Genomic DNA, 26,853 nt, shown 5'->3' on the forward strand with positions numbered 1-26,853 from the left:
TAGAGTGGTTTCTCTTGTTGCAGAGATGGAAAGGTAGGTGGATGGATGATGGAAGCAAATTTTCAGGAAGATGCTGGGTTATGTAGTCTTAGACATACTGAATTTAGAGTATGGTGGAAGAGCCCAGCCGTGATCAGAGATTAGAGTCTAGAGCTCTGAGAAGGAAAGGGGAAAAGATGTGCCTCTAAGAATCATCTGCACAGCAGTAGCGGCTGAGACAATGAGTGGATGGAATGTCATTGAGGGTGGGTATATAGAGAAAAGAAGAGGGGTCTGATGACCAAACTTGGGATCTAGCTGCATTATGGGAGAAAGGAGCAAGGACAAAGGGGAAAACCAGTAAGAGGAAAAGACAGTATGTACAACCCTTTGCCATACTATTATAGCATATTCACATATATCTGCACACCCCTGGTAGGCTCTCTCTTTCTTAACACTGCACAGTCTTGCCCAACATAAACATGATCCAAATGCAAGCTGCCTCAATAAGATTAATATTTCTTAAAGCTCCAAATCCTGGTCTTACTATTATTGCTTACCTTGACTAGAACAGCCAACATTAATCCCTTTTTAATTTAGAAATTAGGCTTATTCTTTCAAACAAGTGTGCACTGAACACCTGTTATGTATCCAGTGCTAGGCTCAGCAAAGTGAAAGTAAAAATCAGTTTCCTGTCATCAAGGAAATTAAAATTGACTTGGATTATAAAGAAACATAAAACAATTCAAGTTCAATGAAGAGTTGACCTATCTGATTCAAACCAAATAGCATTTCTCCAGTGAGAATTCATACCATTCAATGTCTACACCTGCTCTTTTTTCCCCTAACTCAGAAGACTGACAAAAGAGCTCAATTCTACATAGCTGTACTTCCTATTAAAGGCTTAATCATGCCATATTGTAAATTTCTCTTAACCTTTCTTTCTTCTCCACTGTTCCATAAGGTCTCAGTAATCTTTGCATCTAGTGTCTCAAACATGGTAGTCATTCAAATGTTTGTTAAATGAATAAATGAATCTAAGCCAAGCCCAGAATAGTTATTTCAGTGTCCTCAACACTCTCCTATGGCAAACCCCAAGAGCTTTAGGGTCCAAGGAGGTTACCTAATACGACCTATGACCTGGCCTCAGCCCCATGGGATGATTGGTATTAAGGACTTGGTGTTGAATGATAAGGCAAACACTCAGAAAATCCCCAGCAAATCCTAAAATGCTTTTAGAAAAGAGGAAGAAACAATATTAAAGGCAAATTCCTGAGGCATAAATTGCAGTCACAAAATGTTTGCTGAGTGAATGAAGAGAGCAGAGCTGAGAAAAGTCAATTAGCTCACAAAGAGCCCAAACTTAGGGAGCAAGTGTGACAGGTGTGTGTCTAAAGCCCTCTTTAGCAGACACTCGAGTCTATTTCCTAATGGCTATAATGTCCATTTCTTCAGCTAACCCCTTCTTCACTACTCTCAGTGAAGTGAAAGTCACTCAGTCCTGTCCAACTCTTTGCAACCCCATGGACTATACAGTCCATGGAATTTTTTAAGCCAGAATACTGGAGTGGGTAGCCTTTCCCTTCTCCAGGGGATCTGCCCAACCTAACCTACTCCCAACTTCCCATTAAAGGAAAACAAAGCCTGTCAACCACACAGTCAGCAGTGCCTCCCACAGCTGACTACACCTACGGCTTCCCTGGTGGCTCAGATGGTAAAGAAGGTGCCTGTAATACAGGGCACCTGGGTTCAATCCCTAGGTCGAGAAGTTCCCCTGGAGAAGGAAATGGCGACCCACTCCAGTATTCTTCCCTGGAGAATTCTATGAACAGAGAAGCCTGGCGGGCTACAGTCCATGGGGTCTCAAAGAACTGGTTTCAACTGAGTGACTAACACTTTCACTTTCATGGCTTCCTCGGAGGCTCAGATGGTAAAGAAGCTGCCTGCTGTGCGAACCCAGACCCTGGTTCGATCCCCGGGTTGGGAAGATCACCTGGAGAAGGGCATGGCAACCCACTCCAGTATTCTGGCCTGGAGAATCCCATGGACAGAGGTCCATGGAGTAGCAAAGAGGTGGAGACCACTGAGTAACTAACTCTTTTCATTTCCATTCATCACTAAGATATTTTGTTAAAATGAAGGTTCTGAGTCACAACATCTGGGCTAAAGCCAGAGATTCTGCATTTCTAACAAGCTCCCAGATGATGCTGTACTGCTGGTCAAGAGAACACACTTTTCGAGTATCAAGAGAGTCTGGAAGACATTGCAGAGAATATGTATGCAGTCTTAGAGCCAGAGTTTAGATCCCTCCTGCTCCCACACTTCCTGGCTGTATAACCTTAGACAAGTCATTTTACTTCTCTGGGCCTGCTTCGGTCATCAGTGGAATATAGTGAATAACAATAGCCAACACTTATTGAATGTTTACACTGTACCAGGAACTAATGCTTCATATTCATCAGCTTATGAACAGGACTTAAGTTAAACAACCTGACCAATGTGGGTACAAGAAACCCAGATCTTATTTTAGGTAGCTTGATTCAAGAACCTAGTGTTTAATCACTGTATAAGACTGCCTTTTCAGCAGAGTTCCCAGAGCCATGATGAGGATTAAATAATAATTGGTCTTTAGCTCACATTTATTGAGCACTCATATGCTCAAAACCCCAGTGTAAGCTCCCTTGGGAGCATATTAACTCATTTATCTTCACAGCAGACCTGGGAGGTAATATTTGCAATCCCATCTTACAGGTTTAAAAACAGGCGCAAACAAGTTACACAGCCGAAGGTCAAACACAGAGCGGTCAAGGTCGGAACCCAGGCGGTCTCACAGCAGAGCCCCGCGCTCTTCTGCCATCAGCCAGGAGAGGAGGTGGCCCCTGGCTCCGGGGACCAGACTTGAGGTCGGCGGGATGGGGGCACAGCCACGCCACCTTCAGGGCAGTCTAACCGCCAGGCCCGCTCGCTCCCAAAATAAACCCAAGTCTCCGTTTCCACTTAGCTTTCTGTACATCCCCGGGTGAAGTGCCCACACCCGGGGGCACACCATGAACAGGTGTCAGGGCTCTGGTGAGAATGACTGGCTAAACATCTTGAGAACTGACTTTCTACACGCACTAAAACTAACACCGTCGCTCCGGGGCCCCCTTAGTCCGCGGCCCCCAAACTTGCCCCACTCGAACAGGACCACTCCCTCCGGCAGCTTCATCCTAGCCAAGGTCCCAATCAGGCCTCGGAATTCGCAGACTCGGCTCCGCCTACCTCCGGCTCCACCCCAAGGGCCGCCTCTAATCTCATCTGTTCTCCAACACTGCCCTCTGCCGGCCATTCCTCGGGTAGCCCACTCCATGAGCCCCTTCCGGGTGCCCCGGAAACGGAACTTTCTCTTCCGGGTCGAGCGTCCGGGAGGCCGCACGTGTCTGTGGTGCCGCGGTTTTAACTCCTGTGGAGTAGAAGTGACTGGAACCGTCTCCCAGAGGCAGCGAGCGGATTCGGAGCCATGGAGGGCCAGAGCGTGGAGGAGCTGCTGGCAAAGGCGGAGCGGGACGAGGCAGAGAAGCTGCAGCGCATCACGGTGCACAAGGAATTGGAGCTGGAGTTCGACCTGGGTAATTTGCTGGCCTCTGACCGGAACCCCCCGACCGGGCTGCGGCACGCGGGACCCACACGGGAGGCCGAGCTGAAGGCCCTGGCGCGGGACAACACGCAGCTGCTCATCAACCAGCTGTGGCAGCTGCCTACCGAGCGCGTGGAGGAGGCGCTGGTGGCACGGCTGCCGGAACCCAGCACTCGTCTGCCGCGCGAGAAGCCGGTGCCCCGGCCGCGGCCGCTTACTCGCTGGCAGCAGTTTGCGCGCCTCAAGGGTATCCGTCCCAAGAAGAAGACCAATTTGGCGTGGGACGAGGTGAGCGGCCAGTGGCGCCGCCGCTGGGGCTACCAGCGCGCCCGCGACGACACCAAGGAGTGGCTGATCGAGGTGCCGGGCAATGCCGACCCCATGGAGGACCAGTTCGCCAAGCGGATTCAGGCTAAGAAGGAACGGGTGGCCAAGAACGAGCTGAACCGGCTGCGTAACCTGGCCCGCGCGCACAAAATGCAGCTGCCCAGCGCGGCCGGCATGCACCCTACCGGACACCAGAGTAAGGAGGAGCTGGGCCGCGCCATGCAGGTGGCCAAGGTCTCCACTGCCTCTGTGGGGCGCTTCCAGGAGCGCCTGCCCAAGGAGAAGGCGCCCAGGGGCTCCGGCAAGAAGAGGAAGTTTCAGCCTCTTTTCGGGGACTTTGCGGCCGAGAGAAAGAGCCAGTTGGAGATGCTGCGAGTGATGAACAGCAAAAAGCCTCAGTTGGACATTACGAGGGCCACCAATAAGCAGATGAGAGAGGAGGACCAGGAGGAGGCGGCTAAGCGGAGGAAAATGAGTCAGAAGGGCAAGAGAAAGGGGGGCCGACAGGGTCCTGGGGGTAAGGGGAAAGGGGGCACGCCCAGCCACGGAGGGAAGAGGAGAGGGGGTGTGGGAGGCAAGATGAATTCCGGGCCTCCCGGCCTGAGTGGCAAGAGAAAAGGGGGGCAACACCAAGGAGGAAAGAGGAGGAAGTAAATTTCATCCTTGGACCTTCTCCTAAACCAAGAACTGTACTTAATGCTAAGCTCTAGATACAGTACCCAGATGCACAAGATTTGGCCACTGCCTTCATTGAGCTTGAAGTTAAAGGGCCAGGTCTGCCCTCCTCTGAAGATGATATGTAAATGTTGGACTGGACAAATTAATGTATTTCCCACAACCAAAACTCTGGCTGGAGATTAAAGGTTGTATTTAAGGATATCTGATTTAGGGAAAGAATCTGTGAAAACTAGGAATGAGTTTTACTTTTAAACAGACTTTTTTTTTCTTTCTAAACCTTGGATGGGGTTTAAGGGAGAGACTTAATAGCTGGTTTCTGCATTATTTTGATGACAAGTTTGTGTATTTATCAAAGCAGGTGGGAACAAAAAGGTTATATTTTCAAGACTGTTGTAAAGGTTTTATATTAAAAATGTGTCTGTGTCTAATGTTGCTTCTAACTTTTTGGCTATTGGTACAAATCTTAAGTAAAGCCAATAACCTGGATACCTGGTACAGATTATTTTCATTTACTTTCTAGAAAACGTAGCAGCTAAATTATGATTTCAGCAAGGCCACTTTATTAGAAAAACTCATCCTGCTTTTGGTGTCAGATATAATACTGAAAGTATGTCTCTTTCACGAACAAAATTTGATGCTTTTCAACACTGAAAACATTAATTTGCTGTAAATGATAAATTTGGGCTTCACTAAATAATGGTAATAATCCTCAATTAATGTTTATTTATTTGGCTGTGCTGTGTCTTAGTTGCAGGATGTGGGATCTAGTTCCCAGACTAGGGATCGAACCCAGGCCCCCTGTATTGGGAGTGTGGAATCCTGATCACTGGACCACCAGGGAAGTCCTAATCCTAATTTTATACTTAAATCTTTATCAGTATTTATATCGCAGATTTTTTTTTAAAGCTTCAGGTGGGATCTGTTTGGGGAAAAGAGAAAGAAACCTACAAAATCCTTACTTGCAATATTACTACTATCTTTTGACTGATTTGTCAAATTGACCTGAGCTGATCTAATTAGGAGGTGAAACATTTACAGTTATCCTGGGTGTCCTTCCCTAACAGATTTGAGTAACTCATCTTTGTAAAACTAAATACCTCCTGAAAAGGATTTACAGTATACAGATCTAGAATGGGGGGCTTTTCTGCTATTATAGCTCTGGTGAGCCACCCTACTCTTGCTTTTTGGTCTGACACCTGATAGGATAATTGAGAGTTTGTCTCATCTTTCCATTGTTGTCCACTTTTTATAAGTTACTTCTAGAAATTGCTATGAAGACGAGATTAATTCCGATTTCATAATAGGTTACTAAAAACACAGATTTTCAACTTACTGTCTCATACCTTCTGACAAAGTTGAACTGTGCCATCATTGATCATCGTTTCCACTGGGGCCTGGAGGACTTGGTGCTTATAAGCTCTCCCTTCTCATGTAACCATGGCAAGTTTTAACCATTGATTACAAAAAGAAAACATAATGGTATCCTGAACAGCTTCTTCCAAAGCCAAACCGTTAATAGAGCATTTAACACCTTTTAAATTCTTCTCAACTGTCTGGGATTTTTTTGTTCTTTGTTTTGTTTGGGAATTTTTCTGGCTTTTGTTTTGTGACTTGATCTAGCAGTTGCACACAAAACTAGTCTTGTTCAAAAAAAAAAAAACGGATTTTTTGCAAGGTTCTTATTTACCGTTAAATTTAAATGCAGTTGTGTTAGTTTATTCTGAAAATACACTTAAGAAGGCAAAATAGCAATTTAAAGGATTTGGGGCTTGGGAGGAGGGGGGGTGGTTGTCCTTGTTTCTCCGTCCCCCATGTCCTTGCCTTGTGAAATAGAGCGTTTTATCTAGAGACAGGAGAGCAGGCCAAAACCCTCCGGAGCAGTTACCTGTATGGCAGTTTCAAAGGTGGACGATGAGACTTTGCAGCTGGAGCAACCGCCGTAGCTTCAACTAGTGGGAAAATGTTCCGCCGCCAAGCGCTGTGGCTGGGGCGGGGGACCGCGCGGAGCCGGTGAGCTGCGCGGCGGGGTGGGCGGAGGAGAAGCGGAGGCCGGGATTGGCCGGCGGCGGAGGGGGCGTCGCCGGGAGGAAGACTCGGCTCAGCCATGGCCGCCGCTCGTGCCCGGGTAGTGCACTTGCTGAGGCTTCTGCAACGCGCAGCGTGAGTGCGGGCCGGCCGGACGGGCGGGCAGGCAGGGGACCCGAGGGTGCGGCCGAGCCCACGCAGCCCCTGGGGAGCGACCCACCCGGGCCCGCGTGTTTTTCCTCCGATCACTTTCCGGGACGCGGTACCGCAGAGCACGGCGGCCTGGACTCCGCTGCCAGTGTGCTAAGTAGCCAAGCAGCCAAACGCAGCCGCTTGTACTTCGCCTGATCTACCGTTAAGGGAACTAAGGTCGAGAGAGGAGAGCTCCAGGTCGCAGTCGAGGCAGACAGCGGACAGCTTGGCACAGTGACCAAGACAAATGCCTGTATCCAATCAGCACATGTATACTGGGTGTATGGTAATGCACCAGAAACTATTCTAGATGCTGGGGATACAAGGACGAAAGGCTTTGGATCAGTTTAAAGTTAGCAGAGAATTGCATGAGGGGATAGCAGTGAAGTTAGGCGTTGGTTCAGTGGTAGCATTCTTGCCTGCCACGTGGGAGGTCTGGGTTCTGATTCCTGGCCAATGCAATGTCCTTATTTTGGGGCTTCCCAGGTGGCACAGTGGTAAAGAAACCTCTGCCAATGCTGACACAAGAGAGGCGGGTTTGATCCCTGGGTGGGGAAGATCCCCTGGAGAAGGAAATGGCAACCTGCTTCAGTGTTTTGGCTTGGAAAATCCCAGGGACCAGTCCATGGAGTCACGGTGACATGACTTAGCCACTGAGCACGTGCACAGGAGTGAAACGGGCCTGTGCAGGACGCAGAGGACAGAGGGTGCAGGAGAGAGGGAGGGATGTGAAGACCGAGGTGAACCGCAAAGGGACTCAGCCACACATATACACATTTACATTCTCCCCGAAGCTCCCCTTCCGTCCAGGTTGCCACATAGCATTGAGCAGAGTTCTGTGTACTTGCTATACATTAGGTCCTTGTTGGTTATCCTTTTTAAATACAGCAGCGTGTACATGTCAATCCCAAACTGGGTTGCGGTGGGGGGAGGGGGAGGGGTGGCTGGGGATGAGGGGGTTGATGATGCAGGAGAGCAAAGGAAGAACTGTTGGTAGGGATGTTTTGAGAAGCTGAGCAGAGCTGAGATTTAGTGTGCAGGGGAGAGGTTGGCCTTTGCTAAGATGTGGCCAGTTTATCAGTGATACCAGGAAGGAAATCAGGATAATTGTGCCAATCCCAGAAGGTGTGTAGGTGAGAGCCTGGCTGTAACTTTGCAGAGTTTAGGAGGCCAAGGAAATGGAGTCAGTAGCATGTGGGTGAGTAAGAGAGAAACCAGAGGATGAGCAAGCCAGAGGGGAGAGGAGGGTGAGAGTTTTAAGCATGAAACCCTTAACTATGATGACAAGGATCAAATAAGGGGAAGGCTGGGACATAGGGGACAGGTGGAGGTCGAAAGAAGGCAAGAGGTGGTGGGATTCAGACCACAACTGAGGAGTAGAAATGATGAACTGAGGTAGCCTGAGAGCTTGGACGCAGAGAGTCGGACACGACGGAGCGACTGAACTGACTGACTGACTTACTGAGAGCTTGGAAGTTATATAACAAAAAGAGAAGCGGAGTGTCCTCCCACAGTGTCGAGCTTTCCTTGCCTTTGAGTCCCTTTTCTTGTCCTGGAGGGGCATAAAGCAGAGAAGGACCTAGAAGGTAATGCCAAGTGAAGGACAACGCTGGGACCGTGCATTATTCGGTTTTCCCCGCGGGAGCCTGCAGATGGCTCAGGCCCTCTGGGATGCTCCAGGAGAAACCCTTACACGTGGAGCTTTCCACCGCGCCCACCAGATGGCAACCTCGACTCACGCTGGCGACTCACACCCGCCCACGCCCGAGTTCATTTAATTCAGTTTTTGAGATCTTGACCATCATTGAGTTTCACGCTTTTCCTTCCTTCCCCTTTCCCTTCTCCCCTTTCCCTTCTCCCCTCTCCCCTCTCAGGTGTTTTCAGTCCAAGTTTGCAGGCGGGGGTCGGGGGTGGGGCTGGGGGCTGGGGGGTCTGCAGCGCGCTTACCTGCGGGACCCACCAGGACAGGGTCCCCTGGGCAATAGAAACACAAACCCTTTTGCGAGGCTCAATTGGATGGCGGTCAACAGAACAGGAAGCCAGAGAAGGGACTGACCAAGGACTAGGAGGCGACCAGGACGTGGAAGCTAAGGGAGGGAAGCTCTAGAAAGAGGAGGACGTGGGATATCTGTGGAGGAGCAGAATGAGGTGAAGGATTGGGGAGAAGAAGGTGACAGGTGTGATCTCAGTTTAGGGGGACACGGAGGGCGGGGCTGGGGAGGCAACTTGAAATCCCTGAGCCAGAAGGGCTGGAGGCCCCACGTGGAGACCAGAGGGGGCCTGCAGGCCACAAAGGGCTGCCAGAGGAAGCAGCCCAGAGCCTGTTTGAAGACGAACCAAACACCCTGAAGATAATAGGAATATACAAGGAAAGTTCTGGAGGAGAGAGTTGGGGTCTGAGGTGCGAGTAGTTAACACTGGGTCAATTTGGCCAAAGCTCCTAACCTAGTAAGAGGTGAGACCTCATCTTAAACTTTATTGTAGCCCAGGAGCACTCATCTCAGTTCCCCATGGGCATTAACTGCTGCTTGAATAATTCGTGGAAGAATGATCCTACAACGCTGGAAAGACTCCAAGTTGGCTTTATATCAATGGTGATTTCTGGCTTTCTATTGTGTAGTGTTTGTCAATAGCCGCTACTTTGAGAGCATCTTAAAACTAGAATGCAATGTGTGTTACTTTAAAACTTCCTAGGTTCAGATTTTCTGGTTTCACTTTATTTTTTTCTTTTTCTGATTCCCTAGATGCCAGTGCCCAAGTCATTCTCATACTTATTCCCAAGGTAATAACACATTTTGCGTTTAGCCACAATTTCAGTTTCCACATTTGGCAATGCATTTGGACAAAGTCAAAGCGTGTGAGAGGAAGATTGATGGAGATGCTTTGCACTTGAAACTGGTAACATGTAGTTCTAATTATCTGGAGAAGGATCGGCAACCCACTCCAGTATTCTTGCCTGAAGAATCCCACAGACAGAGGAGCCTGGTGGGCAACAGTCCATGGGGTCACAAAAGAGCTGGACATGATTGAGCAACTAAACAACAACAGTTCTAACTATGTCAGCTGAATGTATGCTACTCATTATGTGTTTGGCTCAAATATACATTTAATGCTATTTATAGTGCCTTTCTTTTTGAAATAGAATTATTTGCCAAAGCTAAAAATGGTAACGCAAATAGGATTTTAGGATGGTCTGAATTCATCAAACAGAATTAATCAAGATGAAATCTTTGAAAGGTTCTCATACATTCCAAAAAAGAGTCTCAAGAACAGTATGGTTCCCAGAAGGAAAAAAGTTTGTATTGATGTTTAAAATAACACTCTATTTCTTAATAATTAAAAATGACAAAAGTTTTCTGTTCCTACAGACATCTTAATCCTTACCAAATCCGTTGTCCACAGTGAGCAGCAGGAGCTCACTGTAAGTTCAGCAGGTCCCGAGAATGTCACATCTGATCATCTAAATCATCTAAAACTGATTTCACCTCTTAGGAGAAAATATCACATCCTAACAGTGGTAAGGGATGAAAAGGAGGGGTCTGCACATACAGGAGCCTACGCAGAAACTCACCAAGAAGCTGGTTGGAAGTAGAACAGATAGAGTAACTAACCAAGGCCTATTTCTTGCCATGAGAGTGACTCATTCTTTAGGACCAGCCAAAGGACCACCCCAGTCTTTAACAGCCATCCACCACGCAGAAGCATGCCATGCCTTTTCAGTCCTCATGGACACATACAGGATTTTGTCTTCAGCTGCTTTTCTGCAATTGTTAACTTAGTTTCAACAACAAATCACTAATGTTTTCTATTTGGGGGCAATAAAATTAGTAATTTAGAGAAAGATAATCTCAGTGTTTTCTAAGATCCAATTTATGTCTTTTCCTAAATTTTAGTTACTGGAGTAATAGACAATTTCTTTAAAGCCTGTCAGTATCAAAAGAAATTTGAAATATGATTAAGGATACCCTTGCCCTCTACCAAAGGTAGATTGTTATCCAGTTGTGGTCTCTTTTCTTTGTCTTGTAAAAAAAAATGGTAGTGAAAATTGTTATGTAGACTTTTTTTCAATCTTATGACTGGTCAAGACTGATAACAACAAGTAGATGAAAACAAAGATGAAATCCACTAAGTAGAGACTTCTTGTTGTCCCAATAAGACAAAAAAAAAATTTTTTTCACCACAACTAAACCTGGCACCTTGCAAAGAAATATCCATTTATAAAAATTTTTATTAAATTTCCCAGAGAAAACTCAATAGTTCATAGGCATAAGCTTGAAAAATATCTTAGTGTGATAAGTACCCTGCATAGAGAGAAGTTTTATTTAAATAGTCGCAGTTATTAAAGAAGTGTAAGCAGGACTCTAATGAATGAATTTACTAATAGTTGTTCTCTAATAATAATCAAACTCCATTGAGTCCAGAGGATTTTTTCTAGCAGATTTTTACTCATTATGTTTTCAAAAGTATATTTTAATTTCAATGGAGAAATGATTTTAAATAACTTTATTTTCACAGTCTGCATCAAGTTAGCATTACATTCTCTTAAAATGCAGAGTTTAATTTGAATTGAATAGGCAACAATGAAACTGAGAAATGTATTTTAAGTAAGGCTTCAAAGGAAATATTTATATTCACTGCTGAAATCCCAACTTACTATCAAATAACAATAACTTACTATCCCAACTTACTATCAAATAACATCTTTGCTCTGTTTCTGAGGCCTACTCTGATGCTAACTTTTCTACTTCTAGCTCCTGGACTTTCACCTTCTGGGAAAACAACAGATTATGCCTTCGAGGTAGATTTAATTATTCATTCTTTTTTTTTAATATTTATTTCTGTATGTATAATATTTGGCTGCCAGATCTTCATTGCACGTGCAGGATCTTTATTGCAGCAAGTGGGATCTATTTTTTAGTTGTAGCATGCAAACTCTTAGTTTTGACATATGGGATCTAGTTTCCTGACCAGGGATTGAACCCCGGCCCACTGCATTGGGAGAGCAGAGTCTTAGACACTGGACCACCAGGGAAGTCCCCATTCATTCATTCTTTTATGAATGACCTGAAAATGTACAACCAGAGTATCTCCCTAATGCATTACTACCTCATTTGAAGTCTGTTATTAATTGATGTTCCCTAACCTTACTGTTTGATCAGCACCTATTTAGGAAAGTTATTTTGTCAGGATAATGGAATATAAATCTTCTGGTAACATGACTAATGTGTAGAATGCTGTCTTCCATACAGCCATTAAAACAGGACAGATTCCCAGTTCTACAAACTCCATCTTATATGTTGTATGATAAATCTTCTTTAGTTTTATAATTATAACAACCCCAAAAGAGGTTCAAGTAATCTTTGAAGCAGGAATAAAGGAACAATTAATTGTGATGAATTTTTTATCACACTGATTACATAATTATATGTTAAATCTCTGTCTCCTTCTAGTTCAGGGATCATAAATTAAAATGTGACCAGAGGCCTGACAGTTAATCATTCCAGGCACAGACTGGGAGGATGGGGCTGAGTTGGCTGAGAGCACTGGCCCGTCTAAAGGGTCCAGTCTGCCCTTAGCCCCGCTGGAATGCAGCCGGTACTGCCTGATTGAGGTCTTCCCAGGTGGTGCTAGTGGTAAAGAACCCACTTGACGGTGCAGGCGACATAAAAGACGTAGGTTTGATCCCTGAGTTGGGAAGATCCTCTGGAGGCAGGCATGTCAACCCACTCCAGTATTCTCGCCTAGAGAATCCCATGGTCAGAGGAGCCTGGTGCAGTACGGTCTATGGGGTTGCAAAGAGTCGAACATGACTGAAGCGCCTTAGCGTGCATACACGCTGCCTGATTATTCAAGAGAGATAGGAATCCAGATGGTCACATTGTTTTGTTTTGGTTTTTTCCTTTAATTGGATAATAAGAGTTACTATCCAAACCAAAAAGAAATAAAAGAAATCTAAACATAACATGGATCAAACAAAACATGACTTCACGCCAAAAGTAACCCATCCTCCATCAGTATAAAAGCTCTTCTCTCGGCTGTAAACTATGAAGCCATGTTTGTCTTCACGGTTGTACTACCAGAGCCTAGCACATGCCTGGAACATAGCAGACACTCAGCAGTGTTGGTTGGATGAAAGGATGGATGGATGGAGGGATGGATACATGCATGCAATGGGGGTTGGATAGATGAATGGTTGGATGAGTGAACGAAGGCATGAAAACTACACAAAGACAACAACATTAACACTGGAAACTAAAATACTGAAGAACTCATTTAGGTGTGGAGGCAAGAAGAGGCAGGCATGTCAAGCTGAGGAAACAAATGAGGATTATGAAGTGTTTGGGAAAATATACATAATTCTAGTGTGACTGGAAGGAATGTTTGCTTAAAGAAGTGTGATGTGTGTAAGGCCAGTTGGGGTGACTTAGAAGGCCATGCTGGGGCGTATATACTTTATTATCTAGACAATGAAGAACGGCTTCAGGGTTTTAGAAGTGAAATAACCAACTCTCCAAACACCTGTCACCTAAATCTTTTATTTTTCCTCAGATGGCTGTTTCAACTATTAGATACGGAGCAGGAGTTACAAAGGAAGTGGGCATGGCAAGTATTTAAGATTTCTACAGTCTTCTACTATAAATGTTATATATATATATATATTATAGCAAGCACATATTAACAACTGTTGATACTTTGTTTTAATCTCATCTGATCTCAGAAGCTAAGCAGGGTCAGGCCTGGTTAGTCCTTGGATGGGAGTCCTTTATTTTGGACTCAATGTTAATTTTGTCAGAAGTGTCTATTACATTTTTTGTGCAATCAAACTTAACTTATAAGTTATTTTTGTTATTGTAGGACCTACAAAACATGGGTGCTAAAAATGTTTGTTTGATGACAGACAAGAACCTCTCCCAACTCCCTCCTGTACAGACAGCGATGGATTCCCTTGTGAAGAATGGCATAAACTTTAAGGTTTATGATCATGTGAGAGTGGAACCAACTGATACAAGGTATTCTTTTATTGTTGTTAAATTTACTTTAAGCAGAAGCCAATACACATCAGTGCTGATTGAAACTTGCCCCAGACCTGACTGTATAGCCCTGCAGGCTCCTCTGTCCATGGAATTCTCCAGGCAAGAATACTGGAGTGGTTTGCTATTTCCTTCCCCAGGGGATCTTCCCGACCCAGGGATCGAATCCGTGTCTCCTGCATTGCAGGTGCATTCTCTACTGTCTGAGCCATCAGAGAAGCCCTATTTAATGGCATGGCAATTTATTTCTGGAAGTCCTGACATAATGGCATTCATTTTCCCTTCTCCAAGCTTCATGGAAGCCATTGAATTTGCCAAAAAGGGAGCTTTCGATGCCTTCCTGGCCGTGGGTGGCGGTTCCACCATAGACACCTGTAAAGCCGCTAATCTGTATTCGTCCAGCCCTGACTCTGACTTCCTAGACTACGTCAATGCCCCCATTGGGAAGGGAAAGCCTGTGACTGTGCCGCTGAAACCTCTGATCGCAGGTAAACACTGTCTGTTTTATTTTGCAATTGACAAAAGGCCTTAGGAAAGACGTTGGTCATGGTGTTTAGTTGCTAAATTGTGTCCGACTCTTTTGCGACCCCATGTACCATACTCTGCCAGACACCTCTGTCCATGGGATTCTCCCAGGCAAGAATACTGGAGTGGGTTGTCATTTCCTTCTCCAGGGGATCTTCCCAATCCAGGGATCGAACTCACGTCTCGTGCATTGGCAGGCAGATTTCTTTACCATTGAGCCACCTGGGAAGCCCTGTTAGGAAAGATACAAGTCAGTGATTTGGGGGTGTATGTTTCCAAAGTTTTCTGATTTCTTCATTTTAATACAATACCTTGTTTGGAGATCAAAATAGATTCAAAATTCATTCATGTTTAAAATTCTGGTCTTCGTTACCGCACAGACAGAGGCAGTTGGGTCAGTGGTAGGGGTCTGCAGGGCTCAGTTATGAAGTCACTATGTGGAGGAGAAGGAAGGTCAGTGTTTGTAGATGCTCAGACCCTTCTCTGGGCAGGTCTGTCTTCTGAGCCCTTCTGTTTTGTCCTGCTTTGGCAGCCACTGGGGAGTTGAAGGGGAATGTTTGCTGTCATTCTTCTGGTGTTGACTCAACCCTTTCTTCCACATGATGGCTCCTCAGCTGACCTGGGGCTTTGTTTCCGCCCCAGGACATGTGGCCAGCATAGCATTGTCATGCTGGCCGACATCTGCTCGGTGGCTACACAGGACACAGACATGCAAACCCAAATCAGGCTCGCTCGTCTGGTCCATGCAGACCTGGGTATCTTTTGGTCTTTTCTTTCCTCCATTTTATGGCTGTCGGCACATCACTGTTTAAAGCCTTACAGCTCAAATGCCCTAGCTGGAAAATATCAGCTTAATGTCTTGTCCTCTATCTTCCCCACTCCTCCCCCACCCCCACTGTGACCGAGCCTTGTGTTGGGACAGGAGTGGGTTGACGGCAGATGAACGGCTTTGACGTGAATGAGGGATCAGTGGGGCGCAGCATAATTGATGTCTGGAGATTGGAACCCTGTGGTGAAACTGTGTCAGCATCACACAGAGGGGTGATTAGTAAAGTTTAGAAACTTGACTGAACTACAAAACCACGGAGCCCACCAAAGGCAGGGTGTCACTGTGCTTGCTGCCAAGGGGGAATAAAGATGTCTTTTAGAGATGGCAAATATGAGCTTTCTTCCCAGAGATGGCAAGAGGCCTGCTTTTGAATTCCAAGCTGCAGCTGCTTAAACTCTGGCCCTGGGGGAGCCCGGGACTCCCAGAGTGCTTCCCTGTTAATACACAAACAGATATCACATAACACGTTAAACAAACATGTGCGTAATACAAATGTGGATGTGGTACATACATGCTGGGCATACATACATGTTAGCACCATACGGACATCAGACATGCATGCTGACACAGATACAAGCATCATGCATACATATCAAGTACACATGCATTAGGTTTACATGCATGTTAATGTAGGTGTGTACCTCATATATACTGAGTATTAATGCATGAGTAATTAATGCCAGCACACACACACGTTAAACACAGATGCCAGAAAGTTAATGCCAGCACAGGGATCAGACCTGTTCCTCACATGTTATTGCAGACACAGTCATACACATCAAGCATGTGTGTGCTAAGTTGCTTCAGTGGTGTCTGACTCTGTGACCCTACGGACCATAGCCCACTAGGCTCCTCTGTCCCTGGGAATCTCCAGGCAAGAATACTTGGGTTGCCATGGGTTGGGAATGGGTTGCCGTGTCTTCCTCCAGGGGATCTTCCCAACCCAGGGATCAAACCCAGGTCTCCTGCATTGGCAGGTGGATTCTTTACCACTAGCGCCACCTGGGAAGCCATCCACATTAAGCATGCATACATGTTAACACAGATACACACATCGAGCGAATAAACAAGAGCAACAAAGCTTTCCTCTCTAACTTTGCTCCTTATCTCCTGAGGCTGAGTTAAGTATCGCCACTGACCTTTATTTAGGTGCTCTATTAAAATTAACTTTTTTGTTGTTCAAGTTCCAACTACCTCAGGCACTGGGAGCGAAACTACCGGAGTTGCCATTTTTGACTACGAACACTTGAAAGTAAAAACTGGTAAGAACATCCTCTATAAATGTTTTTTAGTTCTCTTAGCTTTCAACTCCACTCCCTTTTCTTTAATCCTAATATTTAAAAGTCAAAGAGTTACAGAATTAAGGAAAGAGTACGCACATAGACACATGTTCTTTCTTTTCCCAGATACATATAAGAGTAGAAGTAGTCTAATAATCTCGTTTTTGAGAATTACCAACAAAAGCAGATTGAAATGCCATGAACCAGGGCCATTTTTCTGCCCAATTTTGTGACTGTATATCAATGACAAATGGTTATTCCCTTCCCTAGCTTTTTTACATTCTAACTCATTTTCTTTGAGATGTGATTTTTTAATAATAAAATGTATAATTTTAAGAATCTGGTTTGATGAGTTTTGACAAATATATACACATATGTACCCCCCACCCTAATAAAAATATAGATATTCCCACTGCTCCAGGAAGTTCCCTCATGCTTCTTCCCAGTTAATGTCTCCAGCCCCATTCCCAAGTACCGACTCTTCTGCCTTCTACCTTCTTTGTCATCTGTATCCTATCATCTTTTCCAACTCTCAGCTAATCTGGGAGCAATGTCCCTCTCCTTGAGATGGCTCAGCATCCTTCTTCCAGGGCTTTGTAGCAGAACACATTGGCAATGAACTGCACATTTATGGTAACTTCTCTTTTTAAATTAAATTATATTATCCTGTGACATTGTTAAAGACACTAATAATAGTAAGCAACACTTATATTCTCCCTTACATTTTTTTAAAAGACTTCCCTATTATGTTATCTAATGTGGTCCTTACGACATCTCTGGGAGGGATGGAGGCCCTGTGTCACCAGAGTCTGATCTTACAGAGAACTCAGAGAGCTCTCAGAGAGAGAACTCAGAGAGGCACAGACATGTACCAGTGTCACACAGTAAGTCACAGAGCCAGGACCCAAACCAGCAGTGTGCTGGTAAACCAGTTCTCTGGAGTTTTACGAATACATAAGCCCTGAGTTGTAGTGTTTGCATGATGTAAATACTCCACTATAGTTACAGCCTGGAACTGGGACCAGATGGGATAGTGGCTTTTGTAAACTGCAGGGAGCTTCAGCTGCCCTGAAATTCCCAGGTTTCGGACTCCAGATCTCTTTCTGCTGCTCCTTGCTGCCTCCCTAAATGAGAATGAATCTTATCTCATATTTTGATTTTTTTAGGATAATTTGTTACCCTAAAGTTATTTGATTTTTAAAAAAATTGTGTCCATACCTATGGCCTGTGTTGCAAATCCCTGTCTTAGGCATTGCTTCGCGAGCCATCAAACCCACACTGGGCCTGATTGATCCTCTGCACACCCTGCACATGCCTGGGCGGGTGGTCGCCAACAGTGGCTTCGATGTGCTCTGGTAGGTACCCAGGCCCCCTGCAGGGACTTTTGGGGACTCGGGTCAATGCACAGCACTTGACTGCTGAAAGCACTTGCTAAGCTCTCACTGATCGTGCTCCACAACCACAGCTTTGGCTGTCGTTATCCTCTTGCCTGGATGACAAAGCTGAAGCTGTAAAAAGGAGGCGAGGTCCTGGGTGAGTCACAAAGCCGCTGCACCAGCCCAGCCACAGCTGCAGCCACAGGATCAGAGAGACGGGTATGCAGCACCTCAGGCCCACAGCACTGCCTCTGCTGTACCAGCTCAGGGACCCCGGGCTGCCGCCAGAGGAAGAGAGCAGGGACAGGAGTGTCCACTTCCTGAGCTGGACAGGCTCACTGTCGGCACTTACACCTCACCACTTCCCCACAGCTCTGTGCCAGGCGGAAAAGAAAACTGGACTGGAGACGTTTAGCAACTCGCCCAGAGCCACAGCCCGTATTCTCCTGGCTTTAGCTGCCATGTGCTGGTGGCTCCCACATCCATGTTTCTGCTCAAGTTCTGGGCACTTTGTTCCAGTGGCATCACAGGCACCCATGGGCACTTCACTTTCAGCTGGCCCCAGCTGTACCATCCATTTGCGCATGTACATTTTTTCTCCATTTTAACATCTCTGAAATCAGGGCATATCTGTATATCTGTGGCATGCTGTATGGTTTTCTTCCTCAGTGGTACTTTTTTAAAATGGTGCATCTTATAATGGATGGCATCTTCGAGTTGATGAAATCTGACCATTCTCTCACCACCACCCCCTCACCCCTCACAGCTCCTCCTCCTGGGTTCCTTACCCTAGTGAGCAGCAGGACATAGTATGAGTTTATCCCTTGTCTTGTGCCTACACCTAGCCACAGAGCTCACTCTCATCTGCTTGAATCTCTCCCATCTGCTTGCTGCTCTCAAGCCTCATGGTCCCACCTCAGCTCAAGCCTGGATCGAGTGCAGCAGCCTCCTCATCAGTTTTCCTGCTCACATCCCATATTCCTTCCATCTGGCCTCAAGAAGCTTCCTGAATGCAATATGACCACTGTGCACATACACACACATGCCCCTCCACCTTATCAGTCTCATTGCATTTCCACACCTCCTGTCTAAAGGCCAAGTTTCTTTGGCCCTGGACTGTCCCAGTGCTCAGCTCTTTATCTGCTTGGGGAAGTCATCCTTCGTTTCCACTGGGGCATCCTGCCCTTGATGGAGCCTTTGCGGACTGCTCCCCGCCTCCTCAAGAATTCCGTGCTTTGCTTCTCCCCACTGGGGGGCTGTGCCTTGCTTTGGAGATGCCCTTCTCTGCATGATGTCTCTCTTACTGCACTGTGAGCTTGGCGAGGACAGGACCATCTTACGGACTTCTGCATCCCTCTCCCTTAGCAAAGGGGCTGTCACATCATAGGTACTCAGTTAATACCTGCTGAGTGAAGTTCACACGAGCAGGCAGCAGCAAAGTTAGGGTTCATGTCCAGGTCTATCCCAGTCCATGGTCTGCTTTTCTCACTGCATTACGCTGCCTGCCAAGAAACGGGAGAAAACTGTGTCCAACTTCATCCTGGTTGATGTTGTCAGTACTTTGGAGAGTTGTCCTCTAATAACTTGGAAATAAGGGAAATGAGATTACCCTCCCTAGCTGGGAACTGCATAATAAATATATTAATATAACAGACCAAAGCAGTCACATGTAAATGAATGACCCACAGACCCAAAGACTTTGCTGTCAATCAGAGGGGAGGGGAGTGAGCTCAGAACAAAAGTCAGTGATGGCAGCGGCCCTTGCAAGGACTGACCACCGGAGAGCACACGTGGTCCAAGGAGAAGTCTGCCCCCGAGGCCCAGTGGCCTGTACTGAAGATGGATACACCCATATATTCAACCTTAGGAGCAGTGACCCTGGTTAGGGCTCCATGGGCCTTGTGATCATAAATTAGCATCCACAGCTTTGACAACAGGGAGAATAGATGCCATCTAGAAGATTCAGATGTCTGCCCCCCTCAGAGGTTCTATTTTCTTTTTTTTTCTTTCAAAATACATTTTATTAGTGGCATATGGAATTTAAAGTGAAGCAATTTCTTTCCAGAGAGAAAGTAAGCCCTGACAGGTTATTAAAAACTGAGCAGATATGTCATAGCAAAAATACTGTCTCCAGTGTAAAGAGGCTAATAGGAATACTCTCCACCAAGGAAATGACTTTCTTTACCATGCTGACCACAGTGGACACCCAGTTTAGCTGGGGGAACCTAAAGGACTGGACAGTCATGGAGAGAGGTTCTATTTCTTGTTGGAAATCAGTAATCAGACTTCCAAGTTTTACACACAGTTTCCCTGGTAGCTCAGGTGGTCAAGAGTCTGCCTGCAATGTGGGAGACCTGGGTTCGATCCCTGGGTGGGGAAGATCCCCTGGAGAAGGGAGTGGCAAACCACTCTAGTATTCATGTCTGGAAAATCCCATGGACAGAGAAGCCTAGCAGGCTACAGTCCATGGGGTCACAAAGAGTTGGATACAACTGAGCGACTAACACTTCTGTGAGCTCAGTTCAGTGAATCTACCCCTGAAAGACAGATCCAGTCTTGGGCCAGAATCCAGATACTCAATTCAACTCTGCACCTTGGCAGGCTTGTTACCACCCCTCCGCCCCACATGGACACCTCCTTATTGCTTTGTCCACATTTCCTATTTAGAACCACAAACCCATAGCTTTTGTCTACCAACTAATGCTTTTTGAAGTTCTAATACTTTGTTTCAAAAGATGTTATCTGCCTCTCACATGTAGATGAGAGTAAATTCTCCAGTCTAAGACTGAGAGGTGTAACTCACACACATAGCAGTTCACGTTATACTGTGCTCCCAATGAGTTACTGATCGGCATGATTATGTTTATTCCCATCTTCTGCACCTGATTAGTTAGAATTCACAGCAGGCCAGTAGGTGAAGGAAACTCTGATACTTTGTTTTTAAAATAGCCAACCCTGAATTTAGGGCCTATAGGAAAAAGAAGTAGATGTTTTTTCAGGCCAAGCATTAATAATGGTGAATGATAAATTTTACAAAGTGCTGGTACAATATGCTAAGTAATTTTTTACCTGTGTCAATTTTCACATCAGCACCGTGAAGAAAGACATACTATGAGCTCTCCTCATCCTTAGAATCACAAGTAGGATGGTGACTCTCCCGGTCCCAGGGCCTCCCAGTTCCAGGCCCACAGTGGGAAAGCCTGGTGCCAGAATTCACACCTGGGAGCTGACCCACTGCACTGCACTCTTATAGGAGGCTAGTGTAACTATTATGACCCTCCTTGGGTGAGTAATATGGTATCTGATCAAGGCAGGGTATAAAATGGTAAATATACTTTAGAAGAAAGTCATTTTTCAGGTTAGTGCTTTTTTTAACACAACTTAAATGTTTAAAAATTCAACATTATAAAGATGTATTGGTACTAGAAAGGAACCATATGTAATCTTAACACATACTGGTCAAAAACACAGTAGTGCTGTTAATGCCAACTTCACTGCGTTGTTGTTCAGTCACTCAGTTGTGTCTGACTCTTTGTTACCCCATGGACTGCAGCATGCCAGACTTCCTGTCTTTCACCATCTCCTAGAGTTTGCTCAGACCCGTGTGCATTGAGCTGAGGATGCCATCCAACCATCTCCTCTGTCACTGTGTTAATTTCTATAATAAGTGATGACTGTCATGGACAAGAGACAGATTAGTGAGAGGCCTTGTGATTATCAGCCCTACAAAGCATGTCCACGGGGGAGTGAGAACCAAGCATTCTGAGGCAGTTTGTGATCTGAATGGAGGGAAGGAAAAAGAGGATGCTTTCAACTGGGTATTTTTGACTATTCCTTGCTAGCCACGCCCTGGAGTCCTACACTGCCCTCCCGTATCACATGCGGAGCCCCTGCCCTTCAAGCCCCATCACTCGGCCAGCCTACCAAGGCAGCAACCCCATCAGCGACATCTGGGCAGTCCACGCACTGCGGATCGTTGCCAAGTATCTGAAGAGGTACGTGGCCCAGAGGCGGCAGAAGCAGGGCAGAGAAACCAGTTTCCACCTTCATGAAATGTGGCTCACCAGATCCTGAAATGTCCTGAGCAAGCCTGTTCACCCAAAAAAGCAGTCACTGTGCATACAGAAGCACCAGAGACCAGCAACCTCTGGAGGGAGCCCCAAGGGGACAGATGACAATCAGATCCCTCGATCTAGAAAGGCAAAGCCCAGGATGGGGACAACAGGGGAGCCTGATTTATAAAGGATGCAGCTAGAAGGTTTTTTAGGAGGCTTCCCAGGTGGCGCTAGTGGTAAAGAACTTGCCTGCCAATGCAGGAGACAAGCGACACAGGTTTGATTCCTGGGTTGGGAAGGTCCCCTGGAGGAGGGCATGGCTCCCCACTCCAGTATTCTTGCCTAGAGAATCCCATGGACAGAGAAGCCTGGTGGGCTACAGTCCATGGTGTCACAGAGTTGGACACAACTAAAGGATCTTAGCACGCGCACACGCAGAAGGTTTGTTCATCAAAACCTCAAAACCAAAGCTGGGGGATGTCCTTTGAGATTTGCTCACCAAGGGCAGAAATGAGAACCATGAGATAGATGTTGGTCCTGCCCCGCCAGGCCTCGTCCAGAGGCACACAAGGTCAACCCATAAGCAAAGGCACATGAACCTCAATTTAAGAAATAAATGTCGGGACTTCCCTGGTGGTCCAGTGGTTAAAACTCTGCCCTTTCTCTGCAGGGGGTGCAGGTTTGATCCCTGGTCAGGGGACTAAGATTCCACATGTTGTGTGGCACACCAAAAAGAAATGTGTACCGTTGTCTGTCCTGGGAGACAGAAAAGTCTGCCTGAAAAGATTCCCACAAGATTTTGAAAGATTTATGCATGAAACAGGCTCATGAGAGAGCAAAGATACACTAGGAGATGAAAAGTGATCCCTAAGATATTGAGACTTATGCAAAGTCAAACTCATCTTTGTATGTATACACTATGGAGGGAAAGAATAGGGCAGGTTTGGTCTAGATGTGACTACAGGGCCTCCTCTGGCTGGAGGGGTGGGGTCTAGGACCACATTTTGCAACAGAGCTGGGGGAGGATCACGAACTATCTTGTACTCGCAGGGGCATCAGGGAGCATCTGTCTGCGTAGAAGCGGATACAGATTATGGCCGGCCAGCGTGTGTGGCAGGGACACAGGCTCGGCAGAGCAGCCGTGGGAGGTGAAGGGGCAAAATGGACAGAGGAGAGGCCACAACTCCACCATCCACTACTTCATCTTGCTATTCGGGAATAAGGAACTGACCCTGGGTTTTGGAAAGAGATAGTTGCCTGACTATTCCAGATAAAAGAAGGGAAAAGGCTGTGGCATTTTTATTTTAGAGCAGGAACCCTTATTCCAGGCAGAATCACAGAAAAGCAAGTGGGAAGTGGTTCCTTTGGCTGTCCCAGGCATTCCCTCCTGGGGCAGGGCTTCCAAGTCCTGGAGCAGGAAGGCTCAACTATATCTGAAAGCGGCCTTTGAGAATTGGCCTTTCCTGTATGGCACTGGGGAGGGATGGAGTGAGCGAAGGCTCGTCCTACAATAACATGCCACTTCCACAATAAAAAGTATAAAAATAACATGCAGTTTGCAGATACCAAAAGAGGTCTCCAGTGCGTCCAATTTGGGCGGTGCCACAGAAAGCATGATGTCTGGGCAGCTTGTCTGGCCTGTAGGTACCCCCAGGCGACAGGGACTCACTTCATCTCACCAGCCTGGACCCATGCATCCTGAGCATGTGTTTAGGTCCACTTGCAACCACAGTCAAGGTCATTGACAAGTGAAGAAGAAGAATGAGTCTCCAGGCACTTTTCTAGAGCAGCGTTTGCAGTTTAAGGGTCAGTGCTTTCTTCCCCTGGTAATTTTATCACATGAGCAGCCTGACGGCATAATATATGCCTTTGCTGCAACCACTGACAAGAAAATACATTTCCCTTCAGTTTTCATCTAGAAGACAAGGTGTCATTTGAATAACTTGCCTAATTTTTCTTCCTATTGAGTAGTGTTTCTTTTTTTTTTTCTCCTCCAGATCTTTCCCTAAGGCAGCTCTTTATTTCAATAGGAAATGCCAATGTTGATATATTATTGTTATGTGTTTATATCATCCACAGGGCTGTCAGAAATCCTGATGATCTTGAAGCAAGGTCTAATATGCACTTAGCAAGTGCTTTTGCTGGCATTGGCTTTGGAAATGCTGGTGTTCATCTATGGTGAGCAAATCTGAGATTTTATTTCTTCACCTAAGCTATTGCCCTTAAATTTTATTTTAGTGTCTATCATTTAGGATGTGTTGTAAGATTTTAAACGTGCTACAGAAAAAAGAAATTTAACTTAGGGTCCCATAATATTTTCTTAGTTCAAATGCAGTTTATTGGGTCATAGATTTTTTTTTCTTTGTGGTAACAGACTTATTGACATATTATTCATACCCTATAAAATCTGCCCATTAAAAATTTATAATTCAGCGGGTTTTAGTATATTCACAAGTTGTGCTACCATTACAATAATCAATTTAGAACATTTTATCACCTTTGAAAGAAATCCCATATATCTTAACTGTCACCCACCAATCCTCCTATACCCCCAGTCTTAAACAACTACTAATCTACTTTGTCTCTATAGATTTGCCTTTTCCAGACATTTCATAGAATGGAAACAAATGATATGTGGTCTTTTGTGTCTGGCTTCTTAAATTTAGCATCATGTTTCCATGGTTCATTCCATACACGTTATTAGTACTTCTTTCCTTTTTCTTGCCAAGTAATGTTCCATTGCATGGATATACCTAACATTTTATTTACTCATCAGATGATGGACATTTGTGTTGTTTCCACTTTTTTGGCTATTATGAATAGTGCTGTTATGAATAATCATGTATAAGTTTTCCTGTGGACCAATGTTTTCACATCTATGGAGTATATACCTAGGAGTGAAATTGCTTGGTCACATGGTAACTCTGTGTTTAAATTCTGAGGTACTGCCAGGCTGTTTTCCAAAGAGGCTGTACTTTTTGCATTCCCATCAACAGTGGATGGGGATTCTGATTTCTCCACATCCTTGGCACCTGTCATGGATTTTTCAAACACCAAACACAGGATTTTCTTCTCCTGATCTCTCTCAAAAAGGAAGGGATTAGAATATTTGTTGATAGCCCAGAATTAATCTGTTTGATCAGAAATTTATTGGTATGTTGCCTTAAAATAAAAAACCAGTGAACATGGAAAATTAAGAATTGGCCCTTGTTCTGTATGGGAGGGGAGTTTGGAAGAGAATGGATACATGTATATATATTGCTGCATCCCTTCCATGTTCACATGAAACTATCACAACATTGTTCATTGGCAATATCCCAATACAAAATAAAAAGTTTTTTTAAAAGAATTGGCCTTTGCTAGTGGAAGTGCAATGAAATGGTCACCCTCAAACTCTGCTGTGAGGAGCACAGATAGGCACCAACTTTCTAAGAAGCAAATGAATAAAATCTACTCAGAGCTTGGAAAATGCCTCTACCCTTTGCCCCATGAATTCTACTTTTAGGAATGTAGCTGAAAGAAATACTCATGATATGATCAAAGACTTTCCTTATGAGGATATTCATCTAAAAAGTTATTTTTAATTGAAAATTTTAAGAATAACCTAAATTCCCAACAGTTTGGGAATGGTTACTAAATTTAAGTATTCAAAGAATAAACCATCAAAAATAATGTTTTAAAAGAGTAAAAATTATATGGGAAAGTATTTTTCAAGAATATTAGTAACCATGTGCATGCATGCTAAGTTGCTTCAGTCATGTTCGACTCTTTGTGACCCCATGGACTGTAGCCCGCCAGGCTCCTCTGTCCATGGGGATTCTCCAGGCAAGAATACTGGAGTGGATTGCCATGCCCTCCTCCAGGGGATCTTCTCAACCCAGAGATCGAACCTGTGTCTCTTATATCTCCTACATTGGCAGGCAGGTTCTTTACCTCCAGCACCACCTGGGAAGCCCTAAGTCAACAGCAGTGTTTAAAATTGAATACACAATACAATCATAAATTAAAGATATGTGTAAGAAGACTAGAAGGGAATATTCTATAATGGTTATCTTGAAGAAATAGGATTATGGATCATTTTTATTTTTTACAACAAATATATATAATGGTTAAAAGAAATCAAATATTGGATACTGTTAGAAAGGTACTTTGAAAGCTACACGAATCCTTTCATATAGTGGAAGAACACCAAGCTATAATTTTCTGAATACTATGGAGCCTGAAAACAGTTAAGCACGTTCCTATCCAACAACTCAGAGAGCTTATACCTTCTGATCTGCTTTATGAGTGATGACAGGCATGGGGCACCTTTTTTTTTGGATAACCACACAATTCACCAAAACACTTCATCTTTCTATGAAATATAAATTTTTTACTGACTAATAACAAAGTCATCCAATAAAACCCACATTAACAGATGCTTTTACTATTGTAAAGCATTTCATTTTCAAAATATTAATTGTAAATATATTAACTTCTCACAGTGTGTATCTTCTGAGTCATCTTATAAACTATTATATTGACCTATTTGTTCACTAAGAATTTGAGAGAGTATAGAGTTTTCCCATTAAAACTAACAGAAAAAATCCCCACAAATGAAAACCATGGTACCTTTTCTTGATAGCCTTTCAGACTGAAATAATTATGTATGACTCAGTTCCCATTAGTACGTAGCTTTTAAAAGAACGTATTAATCACTGGCAAGACGGATCACTGGTGGAACAAGTTTGCACGTCTAGCACAGTACATCTTGGTTCATAAAACTCCCACCAACATCTTCAGTTTGTGAAGGAGCACGTTGCCAAGGCTGTGCCGAGCAAGATAGAAAATGCATACCCTGAAGATTGTTTAAAAAACTTCAAAGTGAATTCTTGATTTCTTCAAGATCATAAGGTTAACTAATGTGCTCGAGGAGCAACTTCTGCGTCAATACTTTTTAA

At 44.9% G+C, this 26,853-nt stretch overlaps 2 protein-coding genes across 2 annotated transcripts in view; both read left to right on the forward strand.

Annotated features, from left to right (window-relative positions):
* The first annotated feature begins 3,376 nt into the window (after positions 1-3,376).
* RRS1 (ribosome biogenesis regulator 1 homolog) lies at positions 3,377-5,086 on the forward strand. The gene has a single exon (XM_043880328.1). It carries the CDS (start codon positions 3,479-3,481, stop codon positions 4,574-4,576), a length of 1,098 nt encoding a protein of 365 aa, XP_043736263.1. The 5' UTR covers positions 3,377-3,478; the 3' UTR covers positions 4,577-5,086.
* Positions 5,087-6,659: 1,573 nt separating this feature from the next.
* The window catches only part of ADHFE1 (alcohol dehydrogenase iron containing 1), a 32,495-nt gene continuing 12,301 nt past the window's right edge, over positions 6,660-26,853 (forward strand). Inside the window, exons 1-10 of the mRNA XM_043880289.1 lie at positions 6,660-6,760; positions 9,562-9,599; positions 11,569-11,615; positions 13,367-13,420; positions 13,673-13,827; positions 14,140-14,336; positions 16,387-16,464; positions 17,732-17,837; positions 21,701-21,853; positions 23,993-24,091. Coding sequence (XP_043736224.1) covers positions 6,705-6,760; positions 9,562-9,599; positions 11,569-11,615; positions 13,367-13,420; positions 13,673-13,827; positions 14,140-14,336; positions 16,387-16,464; positions 17,732-17,837; positions 21,701-21,853; positions 23,993-24,091 — 983 coding nt within the window. The 5' untranslated portion in view covers positions 6,660-6,704. The remainder of the gene's footprint in view (positions 6,761-9,561; positions 9,600-11,568; positions 11,616-13,366; positions 13,421-13,672; positions 13,828-14,139; positions 14,337-16,386; positions 16,465-17,731; positions 17,838-21,700; positions 21,854-23,992; positions 24,092-26,853) is intronic.

The sequence above is a fragment of the Cervus elaphus genome, chromosome 21 (genome assembly GCF_910594005.1).
Source record: "Cervus elaphus chromosome 21, mCerEla1.1, whole genome shotgun sequence".
Classification (NCBI taxonomy): Eukaryota; Metazoa; Chordata; class Mammalia; order Artiodactyla; family Cervidae; genus Cervus; species Cervus elaphus.

What these genes read in the sequence shown, in the direction of transcription:
- RRS1 (XM_043880328.1), top strand. Translation starts at nt 3,479, where the DNA reads ATGGAGGGCCAGAGCGTGGAGGAGCTGCTGGCAAAGGCGGAGCGGGAC.